Below are 18,800 nucleotides of genomic sequence, written 5' to 3'. Positions count from 1 at the left end.
ATTAATTAGCATACCTTCAGAAACTTTTCCTGAGAAATTACTTTCGGCCTAATCTAAAAATGATACAAATCTATCAACACCTGCATATCCTGCCCCAGTATCATCAATGCATACTAATAAAAAGTTATTGGGTAACAGGTATTTTCTTTTGTCATCATAAATTATAACTCAATGTACTTAATGATAAATACACTTGATTATAAGCTTCCCTTTCAGTCCAGCACATTCCTTACATATTTTCTACCATTTCACTTTCAAGTTCTACTTTCACAAACTTTTTTTTTTTTATAGTCGACTCTTTACCGGACACTTCACTAACACAAGATTTTTTCTTTTCTGTGCTCTTGTCAAAATCGCTGCTGTTGAGGGAGATGTAAGCAGAGTGAGGATGGGGTGATGAAGCTCGTGGTCACTTCCTCCCTTGTTCCTTTGAATTTTCCTATGTTTTTACAGCAAGAAGCTCTAGACACTATGCATGTCCATGGACAGTTGTGATATGATGGGGAAAAAAAGAATACAAAACTTTTCCTAGGTATACAAACTAAAGTCTTTCATACATGGAGTATCCTTCAGCACAAGCTGGAATGGTTGTTGAATCTTGGTAACAAGGTAGTTAACTGGTGGAGACAAGGGGTGGGCCTTCATTCGCCTTCCTCTCACCACTTCAACGACCATCTGCGACTTATACAGTACCTTTGTCTATCATCACTTCCACTTCAACCAACAAGGCCTGAGATTTCCATGAATCTGGAGAGTAGGATGGATGTCCTTGAATGCAAGCCTGTACCTGTACTGGAGTACTAACGCTCCTTGTTGCTCCACTTTGCCAACTAGTGTGACAGGCAACCCTCTAACTAGAGGTCCCTTAAAATATTACTTTGCTGTTACATTTTTTTTTTTTTTTATTAATCTTGGGTGAATCTGAGAATTTCATAAATAAATCAATTACAAAGAATCGAAAAACAAGTTTTTTTGGGTAACTGGAATTTTTACAGGCATGTTACATTTCACAACTGAAGGTATTTTTAATAATAACCATTCAAATCAAATATCTTTTCTATTTCAAGTCCCAGAGTAATAAAAAGTAATTAAATTCATTACAACTCTTGACTCAATAATGAGAAGTCACCTATAAAACATACTAGTTTTAATGAAATAAACATCTTTTAAACTAGGATAACCAACACTTTTGTCAAGCCACTCACTGCCATGGCCAAAGAAATTACACCAGATTACAAAACTCATAAGTGTGAAGTAACTTTATTTGAGAATGAAGCCTCAATTGTTCCAATTCTTAAATTGGCTTTGAAACAAAACATGATCATAAGCATGTAAGTTCTTTCCTATTTTTAAAGCTGTCCCATCAACACCTTCCTAAACAATAACTGTATAAAATAATAAGATAGTAAATGAAAACTATCACATTGATCTCTTTCCACTAAGCAGAAAAAACTTACTTCCCTTTCCTACACCTGATTACTTCTTCAATCTGAGACAAAACCTGTCAATACAAGGTTTATCTACAAAACACACAACTGCTTGCTTTAAAAGCAGACATAATCCTATTAAATCATTTTGTGACTAGGTAGTAATTTTACATTAATCACAGCTGATAAATTTTAATGTTAAAAATCATTAAGCTGCACCTGGAGCATGAATCAAACAGTAAATGACAATTTAATTGAAGTCCCTTCTGATTAACAATTATAATAATCACAAAAAACAAAGAGGTTTTGGATGTAATAAAAACTTGGTTTGGTTTTCTGTTTGTATAGATTCTCATCAGAAAAACTTTTAAAACAGTTAAAATCTCATATTGTTACACACAACTTAAACACCAATACATCTTACCTACTTAATATCCCCTCTTCTACACTGACCCTGATGATGGTCTCTTTTGTTAGAAGGCCTACAAGAAATCTGATTTGTTTGTGGTGAACAAGTAATGGGGAAAAACATCTGTGACAAGTGCTATTACATTAAAATTTTTGTGAAGTATTAACGGCAAGCACAATGTACGCCCTTTCCACTGATTTGGGCCTTTGTAAGCAGTCATCATGTACATTAAGGAGAATATGCCATATAGTGCATCAGCAACCAGTTAACACCAAGTGTTACCATAATGCTGAGTCAGTTTTTTAATGAAAAAATTTTACCAATTCTATCTATTCTATACTATATATTTGAAAATTTCTCTACCCAAATGAGGTTGATGTCATTTGTGGCCTATAGGCCATGAATTGCGAGCATGATGCAACTGTATGCACCCTTTCAGTCATCTTGTACCCACCAATGCCGCTGTTTTTTATTATAATTCTCTAACTGTCACCAACCACTAATGCAGAGGCTGAAACGGTAGTTGTGCTTTGCGTTTCCATACTAGCTTCACATTTTATGTGCATATTTTACCAACTTTAAAAAAATGCTTAAAATACATTTAGTGTCCTTTTATAAAAACTAAATAGAGGCAAAAAGATAAGTACAGCTGAATATTTACTGTTCCTTCTTGTCATCTTTCTCCAAAACATTGATCCTCTCTAAAATGGGTGGATGGGAATGATGCCAGGCAGAGTACAGATGATCATAAACTGGGAAACCAAGGTTGTCTTCATTAAGCTTGATGAGTGCAGATTTCAGATTGGTTGCATGGCCTAATTTCTTTGCAAAAGCATCGGCTTGGAATTCATTGTATCGACTGAACATTGTCAGGAGAAACTGCAAAATCTGAGAAGAAAAACAATTAATACAATTCTAATGTTCCGTAAATACAAAATTTCACCTTGCTTATGCACAGGTTGGTCTAAGTTTGAGAAGAGGTTAGTGCTTCTGTTAAATTTTTGTAACATCTATTCTGCTCCAGTCAAAGGAGTAAATTATTCTTTCATATATTTAGTTTGTGCTGAACAAAATCAAGTGCATGTTAGGCACTGGCCACCATTCTTGAAGGAGATATATGAGGAATACAATTCAACTCTCTCTAAAATAGCACACTTGAGGTGAAAAGGTAAAGAGTAAAGTAAGCAATGCAAAACGTCAGTCTAAAGCAAGAAAATTTTGCCAAGGCATGACAAGCATCCCCTTGGAGCAATTCGTTATCTATTTGCCTCCCTAGATAAGTATAGCAGGATTAGACAATTAAAGAGATTTGAAAATCACAGGCATATTCTTCTAATTTTAACGAATAAACTAGGAAGTATATATTAATATACCTTGTGGTGACTTCTAGAGTAAAGTTACAGGTACTGTAAGGGGCTTTTTTCTCATAATGGCTCAAACAAAATCATGTGATTCTGTCTTTTTCTTTGCTAAAATGATACAAACAAAAATATCACAATTCTTACCTCATTATAAGGTGCAAATACAAACTGCATCACAATTATTAGACCAATGAATGCTGGCTGACTGTGGTGGAACCCAAAGGTACGATAAAGTGGTGAGTATTTGTACAATGAACCGAAAACTGCAAATACTAGGAACAGATTGACCTGCAACAAAGTAAAATGCTTAGTACTGTAACCCTCAACATAGGCTAACTCTCAAGAGTCTAGTAACAAAACATTCCCCTTATTTATATTGTTTCTTATGGGAAAATGACATTTAAATAACATGGTTTTAAATTACATGGCATCTTAAGGAATGTAACCCTACCATTATTCGCAAGGTGACTGTATATATACGTACTTGATGGAGCAGGAAAAGAATATACACTACGTACATATACATATCAAACAGTTAAAGAGTTAATAGTCTAAAATTAAACCATTTTATGGTAAAAACGTCAGGAAAATCAACTCACGAGCTTACCTGAGATATAACGATTCCTTTGAGAACATGGTTCAATTTCCAGTGACCCAACTCATGCCCAAGCACTGCAAGAACTTCCTCTGTGTTACACCCTTTTTTCTTTTTATCTTCTGCCTTATCATTCCCATCTCCCTTTTTTTCTTCTTCTGCCTTTTCTTTGTCATCTTCCTTTGCTTTATTGAGAGGAGTATACTCTTCAAGTAACGTATCATACAAGACTATTCTCTTATTTTTGTAGAAGCCATAAAAGTATGCATTGCTGTGAGCTGAACGCTTAGACCCTGTGCAAAGAAAACAAACCATGAAAATACTCTTGAACAGAACCAATGCATAACTTGACTATCAAAATGATGCTTGAATAACAAATAAACACACACAAAAATATGCCTACCCTTTTAGTGCACATTTGTTTAAAAAAAATATTTCATGTGTAAAGGACACACCCCCTTTACTGGTACCACCTGAGAACAGTCAAGGGCTTACCAAGGACATCTTGAGACTCGTAACCTTGGGAGTGAGAGATCCCATTCAAATGAAGTAAGACCATGGCACCACCCAACTAATTTGAGGCAATTTTTATCTAAGAAACATTAACTTGGTCATCAGTGTTGATAGGGAAATTGAGATTAAAAACGTTTTAAAGGTGTATCGAGAAAAAACGTAGCAGTTGCACTATGAAACAATTATTAGGAGAGGGTGACAAGTAAGATAGAAGAAAGAGAATATCAATAGAGGTGCAAGATTGCAGATAGAGTGTCTGTGAAATGATGTTTCCTTTTAAAATCTACAATGAATCATGCCACCCATCAGGAAAAGTCAATGCCATTGCATATCTAAGCATCCCAAGTATGTGGTTGCAAAGTTTCAGTTTTATACATACTTTACAATCAATACATAGAAACAGATAAATAACATAACTTACCCTCTACTACATACAGTTTTGTTAGAGGGAACTGTATTTCAGCTGCTAGCCTTTCAATTCTTGTCTTCAAGTCACCTTCTGCTAATGGTTCATACTTGTCAAAAAGTGGAGCTATGTAATCTGGGTAGACAGTCATCAAGAACATAACAACAGCCATTGTAAAGCCCCATAAATACACAAAGAAGTAATCACCTCCAGCCTGATGGAAAAGATAGAGAAGTTCATACAAGTTTAGAGTCATCTGAACATAAAAAATAAAAATTAAAATAACATTACCTTTCCCACTTCAATAGTAAAAATTATGCAGGGTACTGTAAGGTACAGGAAACACATGAATGTTTTATCACAAATCCATTAAGCATGTATAGACCCAAATTCATATCCTTCAAATATGAAAAGACAAGTCATTTGCCTTGCAAACAGAAGAATGGCAGTCTCACAGCACATGCTTCACATGGACTATCAAGTACACAATGATCACCTTCTTCACTTTTTGTTAAGTTTGCAGCACTATTATCAGCTCCCCTTGAACTTATTTTTTTTTTTTTTTACTTATTTCCTTATAACCAACGAAATACCTAACTCTTCCGATATGTGCTCAGTTACGTAGCTCAACTGCAACCATCTAACCAGCAAGAGCATGGCTGGGCTGTCTTATTTATAAGACCACAAAGTAATGGAAAAGCCCCAATGTCTCATGTGGTCTTCTTCAATATAAACTTAACCATGTACCTTAGATGGGATGCAAGCCTAGGGAGTTGGAAAAGCAACAACATTGCAAGAAACACCATACAGCCAAGGAGCAAGAGCCAGGGGTCTGTAAGTGTTTCTTGTAGAAGTGAGGGAATAAGCCAGAAGGTTGGGATCCTACATCAAACCTAAATGAAGTTCAGTCTGAATGGGGGTTGTTGCAACAGAACTAGGAATGAGAATTCAAGTCCTTCCTTTGCTAAAGAGACCTGACAGACTGACCAAGAAACCACGACAGACCATTTGATTGGTATGAACAAATGTAACTGAATGGGTAATTACTAGGGGATGTCTTGTATAGCATCCAAGATTACTATAGTAATTTGTCTCCCCTTCTTCCTCAAAGTGTCTAAAGAAAATAAACCTCATGGCTAAGACAGAGCAGTGTATGCTGCATCATTTTTTTAAAAATAGTGCTCAAATGGAAAGACAGTGTTGAAAAAGAGGAATCTTAATCATACAAGATAACACTGATCATTCCTGGCTCTCTACTGAGGAGATACTGAAGCTCCTGAATAAACACCCAGCCCAACCAATATGCAACGATTACATGATTTACACACCTGTTCCTGTTGCACTGCTCGCCCAAGCCAGCTCACGACCCCAACAAACAAAAGAAAGATTTACGAACCGACCAACAAACCACAAACGAGACCGCTCACAACCTTTTGTCACCACCACTAACTCCTGACTGCCTCCCATCACCGTTTCCCTAACTACCATCTTCCATACGTCTTATGACATCAGTGAGACAAGCTACCCAGTTAAAACCTTATCCAATGTCTTGCTTGAAGCTCCTGAAGTGGTGGGAGGACCCCAGTCACTTTTAGATGATCTGCTTGTCCCTCTCTCCATGGAGATAAAAATGTTCACAGATGCACCGAGTCACAGTTGAAGAGCACATCGACTAAACTAACGGTAGGAACTTGGATGTCACAGTAAAGGTAGCAAGACACCAGCTGTCAAGTTAAGGCTGATTTCTTAGGCCTCGAGCTATTTGTCTGGCTATTGGTGATGAACCCCAACTCAAAAGGCAAGCACAATATTTAAAATACTATGACAACTGACAGTAGACATTTTTGTGCTTGCAGAGGCAACAGATGTCAATGCAATTCCGTGGGTTATTTCAGAAGGCACAATGTGATAGTGGACAACACAAACAATTTAAAAATCATGTTATTACAGATGACCAAACTTTGACATTCATGGCAACCTTAGCAACTGAAGACTGCAACAAGCAAGAAAAAATAGCAATAATTCTACCTGAAACCAAACTAATGGGAGAAGCTACAGACTCAAAATTCCATACAGCTATTGAATGTCCAATCTGACTCCTTTGCAATTTTTGTACCTGATCGGTATGCTCGTCCTTAATCAACCGAGAGAAAACTGAACATTTTCATGGCGTAGTGATGATTCTATGTTTGGTTATGTGAAAAAAAAAAAAAAAAAAAAAAAAATAGAGAACAAAAATATTACAAAAGGACACAAATTCATTCAGTTTCTTGCTATAGAGTGAATAAAAACAGATTCTTACCTTGATGATATATACAAGGCCACAAACAACTGGTGCAGACACAAGCTGACCTATGAAGAACTTCTTGATTTTGTCTTTAATGAAGAAACCTGGTGTCTGGAAAGTAAAAAATTAAATAAATAAATAATGCAATCAGTATGATAGTTATAGCACTTAATTCTGTACAGCCTTACATTCTTTAACTTTCATACCCATGAAAAAACGACAGTAGAACCCAAAAAGACACAATCGTGGCATCGTTCAAAATTGGTGACCTGACATTTATAGATGAGAGAAAAGTGTGTCTTGTGTCCAGGGTAGCAATAGGATAAGCATCTGATAATATTTTTGTTTGAAGCAGTAGAATATGTATTTGGAAACATTTTTATGTTACAGTAAGAAAATACTGTACATAAAATGCACTGTATAAAAGTAAAAAACAATGATTTATCAAGATGACTGCAGTGACAAAACATTTTTGCTAACAAATCAGTAACAATTCACAGCATTCAGGGTTATTTGTCCAAAGTTCAATGTTTAAATATAATATGCTTCAAGAATTGTGTTTTGTCTTATTACACAGTAGGAAAAATATGCTGAGTTACAGACTTGTTATGCAAAACAGTGAGGTGAATAGTTACTCCCTAATGATAGTCAAGGGGGTATATTAATCAACATACTGTACTCTGATTCTTCTGTGAACAAGATTTCAACAATTCACAAGTCTGAGGACATTCAAACATGAATGAGGGGTCTACAATGGAAGGGTTCGTATGTAAAATATACTTTATATTATGGAAGCATTTTCTTTTACACCTCAGTATATAAATTTTTAGAAAATAACTATTACATCTCTATTATTACACATAACACTTTACTCATCGTGTGTCACCCTAAATCAAGGATATCATTAAACAACAAATTTCCATCTTACCTGCTTATTGAAGCCATGTTTCTGCTCCACCTTAAATGTAAAATAAGCAGCCCATGGTAGACCAATTATAGTGCTGATTAAGGACCCAGCACTTACAAAAACTACTGTTTGTGCAATTTCTGATTCTGTACTAAACCCCAGCCACTCCAATATAGTCCCTGACAAAGACCAAAGTGCAGGGATGCCTCCACACACCATCACACCCTGGAGAGAAAACATAACTCTTAATTTCATTGAAGTATGGAAACTTTTCATTAAAAAAAGAATGGCAAAAGAGATCTGTCATACAAAAGACCTTAATATAAGTACAAATTGCTGTATACTGTACTTAATATCCTAAAATGGTATGAGAAATCAATACGAGAGATTGATGACTTTACTAATCCACAGAACCTCAGCACAAGTGGAAAAATTTTTCTTCAGTACACTGATTGAGAAAGAAGTTTTAATCAGTACTTAGGATATTGTTCATTACTGTACTTAATCAGTAACACTCCTCCATACAACCAGAATGTAAACTTTGCTAGGAGTTAAAAATAACTACAGTAAGCACTTCAACATAAAGTTCAAAATGCCCTGCAATAAAATTTTGAAGTTTCTCATCTATAATGATTTCATATCCAATTATTAGACTCACCGTGCTAAGAACTTGGTTGAATGCTCCTTCAATTAGTCCAAAAGAACTTTTGTCAAGACCATAGGAACGAGCTTTTTCATACGTAGACCGTTCCATTATGCCTTTCAGCTCCTCAGGTGGATCTACTTTTTCTCTGTAGACACGGCGCTGTTGGAGAAAAAGAGGGTTAATAAATCCTTCAACATCAAATTACGTCAAGTGTAACAAAATACACCACCAATACTCTTTACTCTTCGGACACATTCTATGAATAATACAAAAGCAATTTTGAAAATAAAGAGCTGAAGAAAAGCATTTTCATAAGGACAGCTAAGTGCAATAATTATTCATAATACTGCAGGAATGAAAATTACAATTGATCATTAATTACTAATGCCACTACTCATAATACTGTAAGCATATAGAACAGGATGGATAATACTAAATGCATATAGAACAAGAAGAATATGTTTTAAAAAAATTGCCCAAAAAAGAAACCCATGAAAAACTTATCATTAAAAAATCCTAACAAATATAAAAGATAAATAAGCAGCAGCTAAGAAATAAACAAGTAAATTACGGCTAACTTGCAGCACTTCAAGGTATCATTAAAGCCTCTTACTCTAGCCACATATGGTGGCAACTGGTATGATTAGCAGTTGTGGACTACAACTACTTCCTAACATCATAAATTAAAACTCCAAGAGCACTGATAATTTTTGTTAAACTTTTTCCTTTAAAACATCGTATATATTTTTGTGCATGTGCACAATACATTTACTCTTTCCTTAGTAAAGATAAGAATGTCAGAGAAGGATTCCAACAGTGGCAGTACACATCGTGATAAGGATATACTTTACTTGATAATTTTCTAAGGTTTTATATGTGATTAATTTCTCAGCCAGCAATGAATTCAACAATACCACTGGTTGAATAATAGTAAGAAATTCTGGAATTTTTCCTTACGGAATATGAAGGCCAGTGAATAAGGAATAACATATATATTGAAAAAATCCATTTCTAAAAAATAGACATTTTTTCGATCTACAATTGTTGTCTTCCATAAGTTTTTGAACACTGCTTAAGAAATCTTAGGAGCTGTACACATGTCACAAGGTAGTGTTTTTGTGATTTTATGGTGTATTAGGTGATTTTTTCATAAATAAAATCTTCACAAGTTCTCACAGTAAAGTTCCTAGATATTTTTTCAAAACACTAAGTTTTCCACCCTTGCTCAACTTCCTGATTTCAGTTACAAAAAGGGTGTCACCGTAATGGTGAGGAGTCACACTCATTTTTTCACTAAACAAACATTCAAATAACCATAACAACACCATCAAATAAAGATAAATAATAACCATTACACTGCAATAAGGAGGGAGGGGGTTCAAAGGAAGTGAAGACTCCTGTCCCTGGTCAGGTGGGACCCACTGATAGTCTGCTGTCTTAAGTCAAGTTATGTTAGGAAGCACAACTCTATTTTACTCTAAGTCAGGTTAGGTTAGGAGGTGGGGGTTCCAGGGGGGTAAAGTTTGTGAAAGTTAGGTCATGATGTATCATATTTGCCTAACTGCCCTTGCCATTCCGTTCCATATAATTGGTTTGGTTACAGGTACTGATTACATTACACAAATGCACCACATATTGATTTGGGCACCTATCATTAACTTCTGACCATTCCTGTTGCATAGTTGCAATTCCCTCATATTTGGATTTCCCCTCCCAAAAACCCATCTCATAGGCTACTTGAGTTCTTATATCTGATGGTATTTACATGCAGCACTTAATGTTATTACTTACAGCAAAAGCGCATTCTAATAAGTTATGCTATCCCCTTTCACTGTTTCGAATGTGGTGCCATTTCCAGTGAATGTTTTTGTACAACTTGTGACAATACTGCCAGTGAGGTATGTGCAGTGTCACATGTATTTTTGAATTTTTATTTCATGTACAGTACACTATCGTCTGTTTGTTCCTGTGGTACATGTACATGGTGGCATCATGATGCTTCCATTCCATTTTGAAAAGCAGTTTCTTATTCAAAGTTTTGATCACCTGACAGTTTTCTTCATCCCGAAGCTAAGAAACAGTGTAGCCTATCAGCTGTCATATGAAGCCATTCATCCCAAAACTCCTAAAATATAGTTTTACTATTAGTTTTTTATGTGATTCTGGCAAATTTGTTATTAATTCTTATAGTTATTGCCAGATTAACCCATAACAACCTCCCATGTCTGATAAAGTGGGGGGGGGAAAATCCTAGTGAGAAACCACATTTCAAGGGTTAGATTAATTATGTTATGATCTGGCATTCTAAGTTAGGTTAGGTTAGGAAGGTTAGGCTACTATATTTCCTTACTTTTTACTCATTTTCAATCATTAACCCATCCCCCAAAAAACTGACTTGGGGTGGGGGGGGGAGGTCAGGTTAGTATTAGATACAGGTGGGTGGAGTGGCTTACCAAAGATGTCCTAATCAATAAAAAAAATCATTAAAAGCACATAAAAAAACTATCAAAAAAGCCAAAGGCTATTTTCACATTTTTTAACATGAACAGTAAACTGAAAATATAAAAAAATGTTTGGCAAGAGCCTTGGTTACAGAAAGGACACACATGTGGCTTGCACAAACAATAGCTGGCCTAATAGCTTGGGACCTGTCAACGAAAAAGATGAATTCATAAGCGCCTGCTAAAGCACAAGAAAGAGTCACAGGTATTTATCAAGTATGGACAAAAACATCGTCTTTGTCATGTCGATTAGCTGATGCAATATCGGAAATAATTCTGCTGTCGAGTCAGGTTGAATTTTGATGTCAAATGGAACCCTGATGCCACGAAATCACAAAGCAAAGGGCTGTAAAGGCTTGGCCCACCACAGCCTATTATGGCGAACGAATTTGGCGAGAAATAAACGTAACACATTTCTCGAGCCGAAGTTACGGAAAGAATTGACAATTTCACTTTACCTGTCTGTACGCTAGGTATTCCTCCCATACGTATGTCGCCCAGGAAAACCCAATGATCCCCACAAACAATTTGCCCTCCCATGTGGCAAATTCTGGTATGGAGAAAATCATCTATGGAAATGTAATTTCACAACCAGGGCTGCTGATAAATAATGCAGGTATGTCAGAGACAAGAAGCACAGCTACCAGCAGCTTAGCTTGGCAACGTGGGTTCTGTGAGGTGGCAGCAGGCAGGATGTAAACAATGACTCGCACCGAGTAGTGATTCTCATACGCGTATATGCCGTGATGTTTCAGTGGTGCATCCCTGAAGTCTATCAGACATCAGTCTTTTTTTTTTAATTAATATGCTAGGATATAGAATGTTTCTGTAGTCCTACCTCACATCTAACAAAACCTTCCGTGAGGTATCCCTGTGGTCTATCAGAGATCTGCGTCTGTTAAATTAATATGCTATGGTGGAGAATGTTCCAGCTGTCTTACCTCGCCAAGAAAATTGTCTTCTGTGATGCAAGCCTAGTCTGTCAGAGACTTTTGAATCTATTAATATGCTAATATGGAGAATGTCCCTGTATTCTTGCCTCACCAAACAATCTTCCATGATGTATCCCTAAGTTCTATCAGAGACCTGCGTCTGTTTAATATGCTGTGGAGGAGAATGTTCCAGCAGTCATACCTCACGAAGAAATGTCTTCTGTGATGTATCCTAAAGCCTATCAGACAAGAGTCTTTTTAAATAATATGCTAGGATGGAGAATGTTACTGTAGTCTTACCTCACCAAACAAAATCTTCCTTTATATTTCTGTGATGCATCCCTATGGGCTATGAGAGACCTGCATCTATTAAATTAATATGCTATGGTGGAGGGCGTTCCAACAGTCCTACCTCACCAAGAAATGTCTTCTGTGATGCATCCCTAGAGCCTAATTAATATGCTAGGATGGAGAATGTTTCTGTAGTCTTACCTTACCAAAAAAAATCTTCCGTGGTATTTCTGTGATGCATTCCTAAGGTCTGTCAGAGCTCTGGGTCTGTTAAATTAACATGCTATGTTGGAGCACATTCCAACAGTCTTACTTCTCCAAGAAATGTCTTCTGTGATGCATCCCTAAAGCCTACTAGACAAGAATCTTTTTAATACTTATGCTAGGATGGAGAATGTTTCTGTAGTCCTACCTCGCCAAACAAAATCTTCCGTGATATTTCTGTGATGCATCCCTAGGGTCTACCAGAGACCTGCATCTGTTAAAATAATATGACATGGCGGATAATGTTCCAGTAGTCTTACCTCACCAAGAAATGTCTTCTGTGATGCATCCTTCAACCCTATCAGACACGAGTCTTTTAATTAATATGCTAGGATGGAGAATGTTTCTGTAGTCTTACCTCGCCAAACAAAATCTTCCGTGATATTTCTGTGGCGCATCCCTAAGGTCTATCAGAGACCTGCGTCTGTTAAACTAACATGCTATGGTAGAGAATGTTCCAACAGTCTTACCTAACCAAGGAAAATTAACGGGTTTTGCATTCTGTATGTCTCTTCCATAAGTCTATCAGAGACCTGAGTCTGTTTCATTATTATGCTATGGTGAAGAATGTTCCAATGGTCTTACCTCACCAAGAAATGTCTTCTGTAATGCACCCCTAGGCTATCAGACTTTTGAGTCTATTAATACACTATGATGGAAAATGTTCCTGTAGCCTTACCTCACCAAACAAAATCTTCCGTGATATTTCTGTGGCGCATCCCTAAGGTCTATCAGAGACCTGCTTCTGTTAAACTAACATGCTATGGTGGAGAATGTTCCAGCAGTCTTACCTAACCAAGGAAAATTAACGGGTTTTGCATTCTGTATGTCTCTTCCATAAGTCTATCAGAGACCTGAGTCTGTTTCATTATTATGCTATGGTGAAGAATGTTCCAGTGGTCTTACCTCACCAGGCAATGTTAATAGAATGCCAGCACTCTGTAGACTGTAATCCCAGGAGCATCCAACAAGCAGATAGGAGGTGATGGTATTCAGGCCCATGTTGAGGTCTCACCTGAAGAATGCTTAGCATGCACACCTGACTTAGTCACTATGCACACATGCCTGCATCGGACCAAGCCTCATGAGAAGGCATAAAAGGGGCAGAGGTGGGTGGGAACGTCTGGGAGAAATAAGCAGAAAAGATTTTGTGGTATCAAAGGAGTTTTCCCCCCCTCAAATGACATGGCTATACACTTCTTGGTCTTCCTCAGTTTCTTGCCAATCCTCTACCACTGCAGAGAGAACCAGTTCAGACACTACTTGTAAGGCAAATAAGGACTGCAGAGCCTACTTTTACGTAAAAGAACAAAATTGGTTGGGATCCAGTAAGGCAGAGGACATAAAGCAACCATGTAGCTCTGATGTCCAGCTTTGACACAACCATATTTCAGAGAAAAAACACAATCCAAGATTTATACATTTTAGAGGTGGTTCCAACATGCAGTCGGTAGGACAAAAGCAAGATGTCCGTACTAGATAGCAAATGGAGAAAAAATGCTTGCTTTCCATTCCTCCAACTCATCCACCTACCTCCAAATACCTACCTTGTTACCCAGTTTCGACAACTGACTCCAGCTTATGCTGAGGAATACTCTTACATAATGGGGAAATGGTTTTATTCTCACCCAAACAAAAATAAGTTAGGGAATATCTCATAAAAGTAATTCCCTCTCCAAAAAATTGTCTTTTACTAAACAAAGGAGTTCAGCAATGTATGCATCATTTAAAACTGACAACTCTTCATAGTAAACACACTTGGGGGCTTCTACTTTCTAAAATATACTAATGGGTTAGGCAGTTGTGCTCAATCCTCAGCCTGAAACAATTTCACTTCTATAAAGTGTGGAAGGAGGAAGAGAGACAACTTATGCTGCTGCTTCTGGTGCTAAAATATTTCAAACTGCTAGCTGGGAAAGAACCCCAGCAGTTTTCCCGTCCTTCCAGTATACAACCTTTAGGGTTATTTTACACCCAAGTACTAAATTTGTTTGATATAAACTATTGAGTGGCATTTTAGAACCCCAGCAGTTTTCCCGTCCTTCCAGTATACAACCTTTAGGGTTATTTTACACCCAAGTACTAAATTTGTTTGATATAAACTAGGGAGTGGCATTTTTCACTTGTTAACCTCCCCTACTTCTCGAAATTCCAACATGACCTGGGATCCAACAGAAATACAGAGTTTGACTTAAAAGCATGCTGAAAAACCACTAAAGAGCCTAACAAACAAGTGAATGTACTGAATTACAATTATTTATAGGCTCCAAGGGCCTTGAGTTTTGAGCAGCATGACAGATCCAAAGCTTGGACTACAGCTGTCATCTCTGCTGTACTGAGTGAAGTGCAATCTGATAGTTTTGTCCGTCATTTTCACACGCAACACAACCAATCCATTTTCTGATTTTGCACCATCTGCATAAATCTTCATCTAGATCTTATGCACTGCATCTTTCTAAAAATTAGCTCTGACCTCCTCTCCGATTGTTGCTTTTACTGATATCCTCTGAGCAACACAAGGCATCCATTGGTTCTGTGACCACAAAAGGGTACCATGATGGAATAACAAGAATCACTAAAACTAATGCAACTTTTACTGGTTTTGGGTCTATTAGTGTCCCTGCTTTCATGCATTTTCTGGTTTTCTCCTTCAATGCGAGATGAAGACTATTTTGTGTAGATTATCTAGGTCCTCACTCCTGAATGTTCAAAACAGTGTGTCTACTTATATTATCATGCTGTCTGTCTGTTAGACAAGACTGAGTCTGAGAACATTCAAGATCATAATTGTGAGCATAAATACAACTGATTGGTTGTGATGTAACATTGAAACAATTTATACTTCATGATGCATCACCTGAAATGAAGATAATGCCATATGGGAAATTCTTCCACGTTTTCAGTACAGTAGCAATCACAGCAATGAAGTGCAGCAACCATTTTATTATATAAACTATTATCATTATTATTCAGAAGATGACCCCTATTCATATGGAACAAGCCCACTGCAGCCATTGACTAGAAATTCAAGCTTCCAGAATAATGTACAGTTATCTGTATGTATCTACTTCCTCCTTCATATCATTATAAAGACCACCTCATATCTATCAAGCTTAAAGAAGCATCCTTTAAAGCTAAAACTTCATCATTTAATTTATAAATAGTCAATAAAAAAAATACAATGAAATGTATACTGGTGAAATTAAAACATAAACCTTTACTTTCCCATATTATTCAGAAGTTTAACCACATGGCAGTTTCAATTTTAGCTATCCCAGAACTAGTCAAATACAAAATAATGTAAATTGCTCATATACTTACAATTTTTAATATTCTCTCCTATTCGCATTTACATTCACTGCATATTGTATTTTAAGCTCTTTCCCTTTCAATACTGCAAAATAATAATTTTGTTATTTTTGATTTTTAACATTCTAGTGGACGTCGTCATCATCACTAATATCATTACGAAGGTTTACTCTTTATGGGGGTGGACACGTAACAAGTCCTCTTCATTCTCTTATCGTGTGCTGCTGAATTCCCATCTGGTCTAGGTCTTCATTTATGTTCCTTTTCTAACTCTCTGTAAGCCTTAATGTTCCTCTTTCTGCCACTTCTACAACTTCACTGACCTTCTCATCATAAGCGCAAACCTCCTTGATCTTTGAGGCCCAGGTCTACTTTCCAGTAGTTGGATATGTCATTTCTAAGCAACTTACCCATTTGTAATAAGATCTCTTGGTGATACTTCAGCCATGAATCTAACATTCCTGCTGTTACAACTCTAGATAATCTCCTTTATATGGATTGTACTGTTGTGTGCAAGTAAATCAATTCCAGTATTGCACCAGGTAGTACTGCTCGACTCTCATGGAAGGTTTTGTTCTAAATGAGAACTGGAAATAGAACAAGGATTATTTATGGAGATAATCCACCTACATAGGAAGAGACCAAGGGTAATAGATGAGAACAAAACAGAATGGAATGCAGCTGAGCTGCAATGATGTGGCAATGTGCCTTTTATACCATCTACAGTGGGACGAGTAAGGTACACCTTAAAAATAAAATAATTTTGAAATGCTTTTCATAACATTTGTGGAATTACTTATAACATAAATATGTTGCAATACTTTACGTGGAATTAAAAATGCTTCAGTTCTATGAAAGATTTAATATCCTTCAACATAAATAAAAAGCAATATATTTCAATCAACCTGGCATTATAAATTGAATAAAAAAATAACTGGTGGGTAATAAAATTGCAAAACATCCCAGAACGATTTATATATAAAAAGGGATTATGGGGAAGGGGGGGAAAGATGGAATACAACAAATAACGAAGAGAAAATCTTAATCTAGCAAATGCCAAAAATGTAAATGTGAAATCATTGTAAAAATTCACGAAATAAGAATGCTAAACTTTTAAAATTATGTTCCTGAGAGATCACTGAAAACTGAAATTAAAAAATCTTAAAACACCAGCACAAACAGATAGGATTTTATTAGCATCTTTTGACTGTCTTTCATTTTCTGGAACAATGCAAGGCATCATTAAGGAAAAATAAAATGAAAAGTAGCTAAAGCAATAAAACTATGTAGCTCACTTCTCACATGTATTCCGACATCGCCCACCAAAATCGGTAAGATACTTCAGCACAGCCACTTCATATATAGCTATATAGTATTTTATCGTAACTCAACTCTCACTGTGGATAAAACTAACATTTGTATGCAAACTATAATTCAACTTGAATGGACTTTGGCATAGCACTATCAGAGCTCTTATATTCTTCGATTAAACAGAGCCTCTCCACAATAGTAATGATAAACATAAGAGAACACCAAATCATTGCAAAATGCTAGATCTCTGCAAGATTTTCACATTCAGGACAAAACAATGTCTTTTATTAAAAATCATCCCATATATCAGAAAATTCATAATTGTGTACTGTATGAGTGCAACTGCACAATTCTCGCTTTCTTCCACTGAAGTTTGAAAACAAAGCATGTCTGTACCCATACTTATAACAAGAAACGGAAATTAAAGTTGTGTGTGTGTGACTAAGATATCTTTAGATCTAAATATTCCAAATCCCATTCCATTCATTATCACATTGATCTGATACCTAGTAAAGAACTCCCAGCTTGTCTATCATACTTGAGAACAATGAATACTGTTAACTAAGTTGATTTAGTACATAGCTTCAATGGAATTGGCTGACCGTGGCTTTTTAATTTTTTCCATGTTCTTGGTAATCATATCGTGGAGTGTTGCGTAGTGGTTCCTTATTTCACAGAGCGTGATGCGCAAGGAAAGGTATTCTTTCTCATCAAGCTCCATTACAGTTCGACGGTAATCGTCTATATGTGGGTATTTGGCAACCTGAAAAGATGGAATAGAAACTATAATTTTTCTCTTAAAGTAACTAGCATTTATCCAAAATACACAAAACTCTGTCCTATAAGGGAATATCTTCAAGCACAAGCTGATTCACATGGCGATACTTGAAAATTTAATAAAAGGTAAGCAAGGCAAGTTTCAGGGTAGTCCTAGCCACTCACCTCACAGACCCCTCTTTTTCCTTCAACTACAGGGGCAAATGCAGGCTTGGTTGGAGCAGAGACTATGTCCCCACATAAGCCTACTACTAATACCTTTTGTATGCCTTCTTTCAACAGTTTCCACTGACTACTTCTGAATGTCTATTTCCAGTGACTTTCCTTTTTTTATTCATTAAATTTTCAGTTTCTGTGTTTTTGTTTTTTTACTGGCTCTTTTCATCAAAGTAGCTGTACTAAATAATGAAAGGAAAACTGTATACCTACAGAAGGTTAAGTTTGCATGGAAAGTCGTAAAATGAGAAACGGTAATATGAGCTACTCTACATATAACTTCTAATTGTATGGATTGTAATTTAGTCCAATACTTACATCTTTAATATTTCATAATCTCCAATACTACGAACAACATTTTTGTGCTTACTGTGGACGCTCACTCAAATTCCTACCCTGCCCTACATTAAGTTTGTTTCTTAAGGCTTGGTCTCCAATTCATAATAATAATATAGGGTAATCTTTAAGGGGATCGGCTGGTTTCGGACTTTTTTAACGACAGGTTGTTGATATATAGGGGGTTTGTTAAAGGATATTGTGTGGAACTTCTGGGGAAAAAATTTTTGTTCACTGACCTTAGGTTTTGTGACGACAGAGCATTTTTCGGCCAAAAATGGCCATTTTCAAAATGCATCTCCTCCTTTGCTT

At 36.4% G+C, this 18,800-nt stretch overlaps 2 protein-coding genes across 6 annotated transcripts in view; both read right to left on the bottom strand.

The window, feature by feature from the left end:
- Positions 1 to 1,042: 1,042 nt before the first annotated feature.
- LOC136836513 (CAAX prenyl protease 1 homolog) lies at positions 1,043 to 11,758 on the bottom strand. Its single transcript, XM_067100889.1, has 8 exons — positions 11,511 to 11,758; positions 8,564 to 8,710; positions 7,927 to 8,130; positions 7,014 to 7,109; positions 4,727 to 4,925; positions 3,805 to 4,085; positions 3,342 to 3,485; positions 1,043 to 2,724 (listed from the first exon to the last, which is right to left on the bottom strand). Exons 1-8 carry the CDS (start codon positions 11,619 to 11,621, stop codon positions 2,494 to 2,496), a joined length of 1,413 nt encoding a protein of 470 aa, XP_066956990.1. The 5' UTR covers positions 11,622 to 11,758; the 3' UTR covers positions 1,043 to 2,493.
- A 5,048-nt stretch (positions 11,759 to 16,806) lies between these two features.
- The window catches only part of REG (proteasome regulator gamma), a 339,216-nt gene continuing 337,222 nt past the window's right edge, over positions 16,807 to 18,800 (bottom strand). For all 5 annotated transcript variants that reach the window (XM_067100318.1, XM_067100316.1, XM_067100317.1 and 2 more), the window contains one exon: positions 16,807 to 17,922. In XM_067100318.1, coding sequence (XP_066956419.1) covers positions 17,731 to 17,922 — 192 coding nt within the window. In that variant the 3' untranslated portion in view covers positions 16,807 to 17,730. The remainder of the gene's footprint in view (positions 17,923 to 18,800) is intronic.

The sequence above is a fragment of the Macrobrachium rosenbergii genome, chromosome 56, assembly GCF_040412425.1.
Source record: "Macrobrachium rosenbergii isolate ZJJX-2024 chromosome 56, ASM4041242v1, whole genome shotgun sequence".
NCBI lineage: Eukaryota > Metazoa > Arthropoda > Malacostraca > Decapoda > Palaemonidae > Macrobrachium > Macrobrachium rosenbergii.
The sequence above is the reverse complement of the archived record's forward strand: the minus strand, read 5'-3'. Positions and strand labels throughout refer to the sequence as shown.

Bases quoted from the DNA above. Each gene is read 5' to 3' on its own strand.
- LOC136836513 (XM_067100889.1), bottom strand. From the start codon at position 11,621: ATGATTTTCTCCATACCAGAATTTGCCACATGGGAGGGCAAATTGTTT. The intron at 8,131-8,563 runs GTGAGTCTAATA...TTTTCTCTCCAG, and splicing joins TCAACCAAGTTCTTAGCACG to GGTGTGATGGTGTGTGGAGG. The intron at 2,725-3,341 runs GTAAGAATTGTG...TTTTCTTCTCAG, and splicing joins TATTTGCACCTTATAATGAG to ATTTTGCAGTTTCTCCTGAC.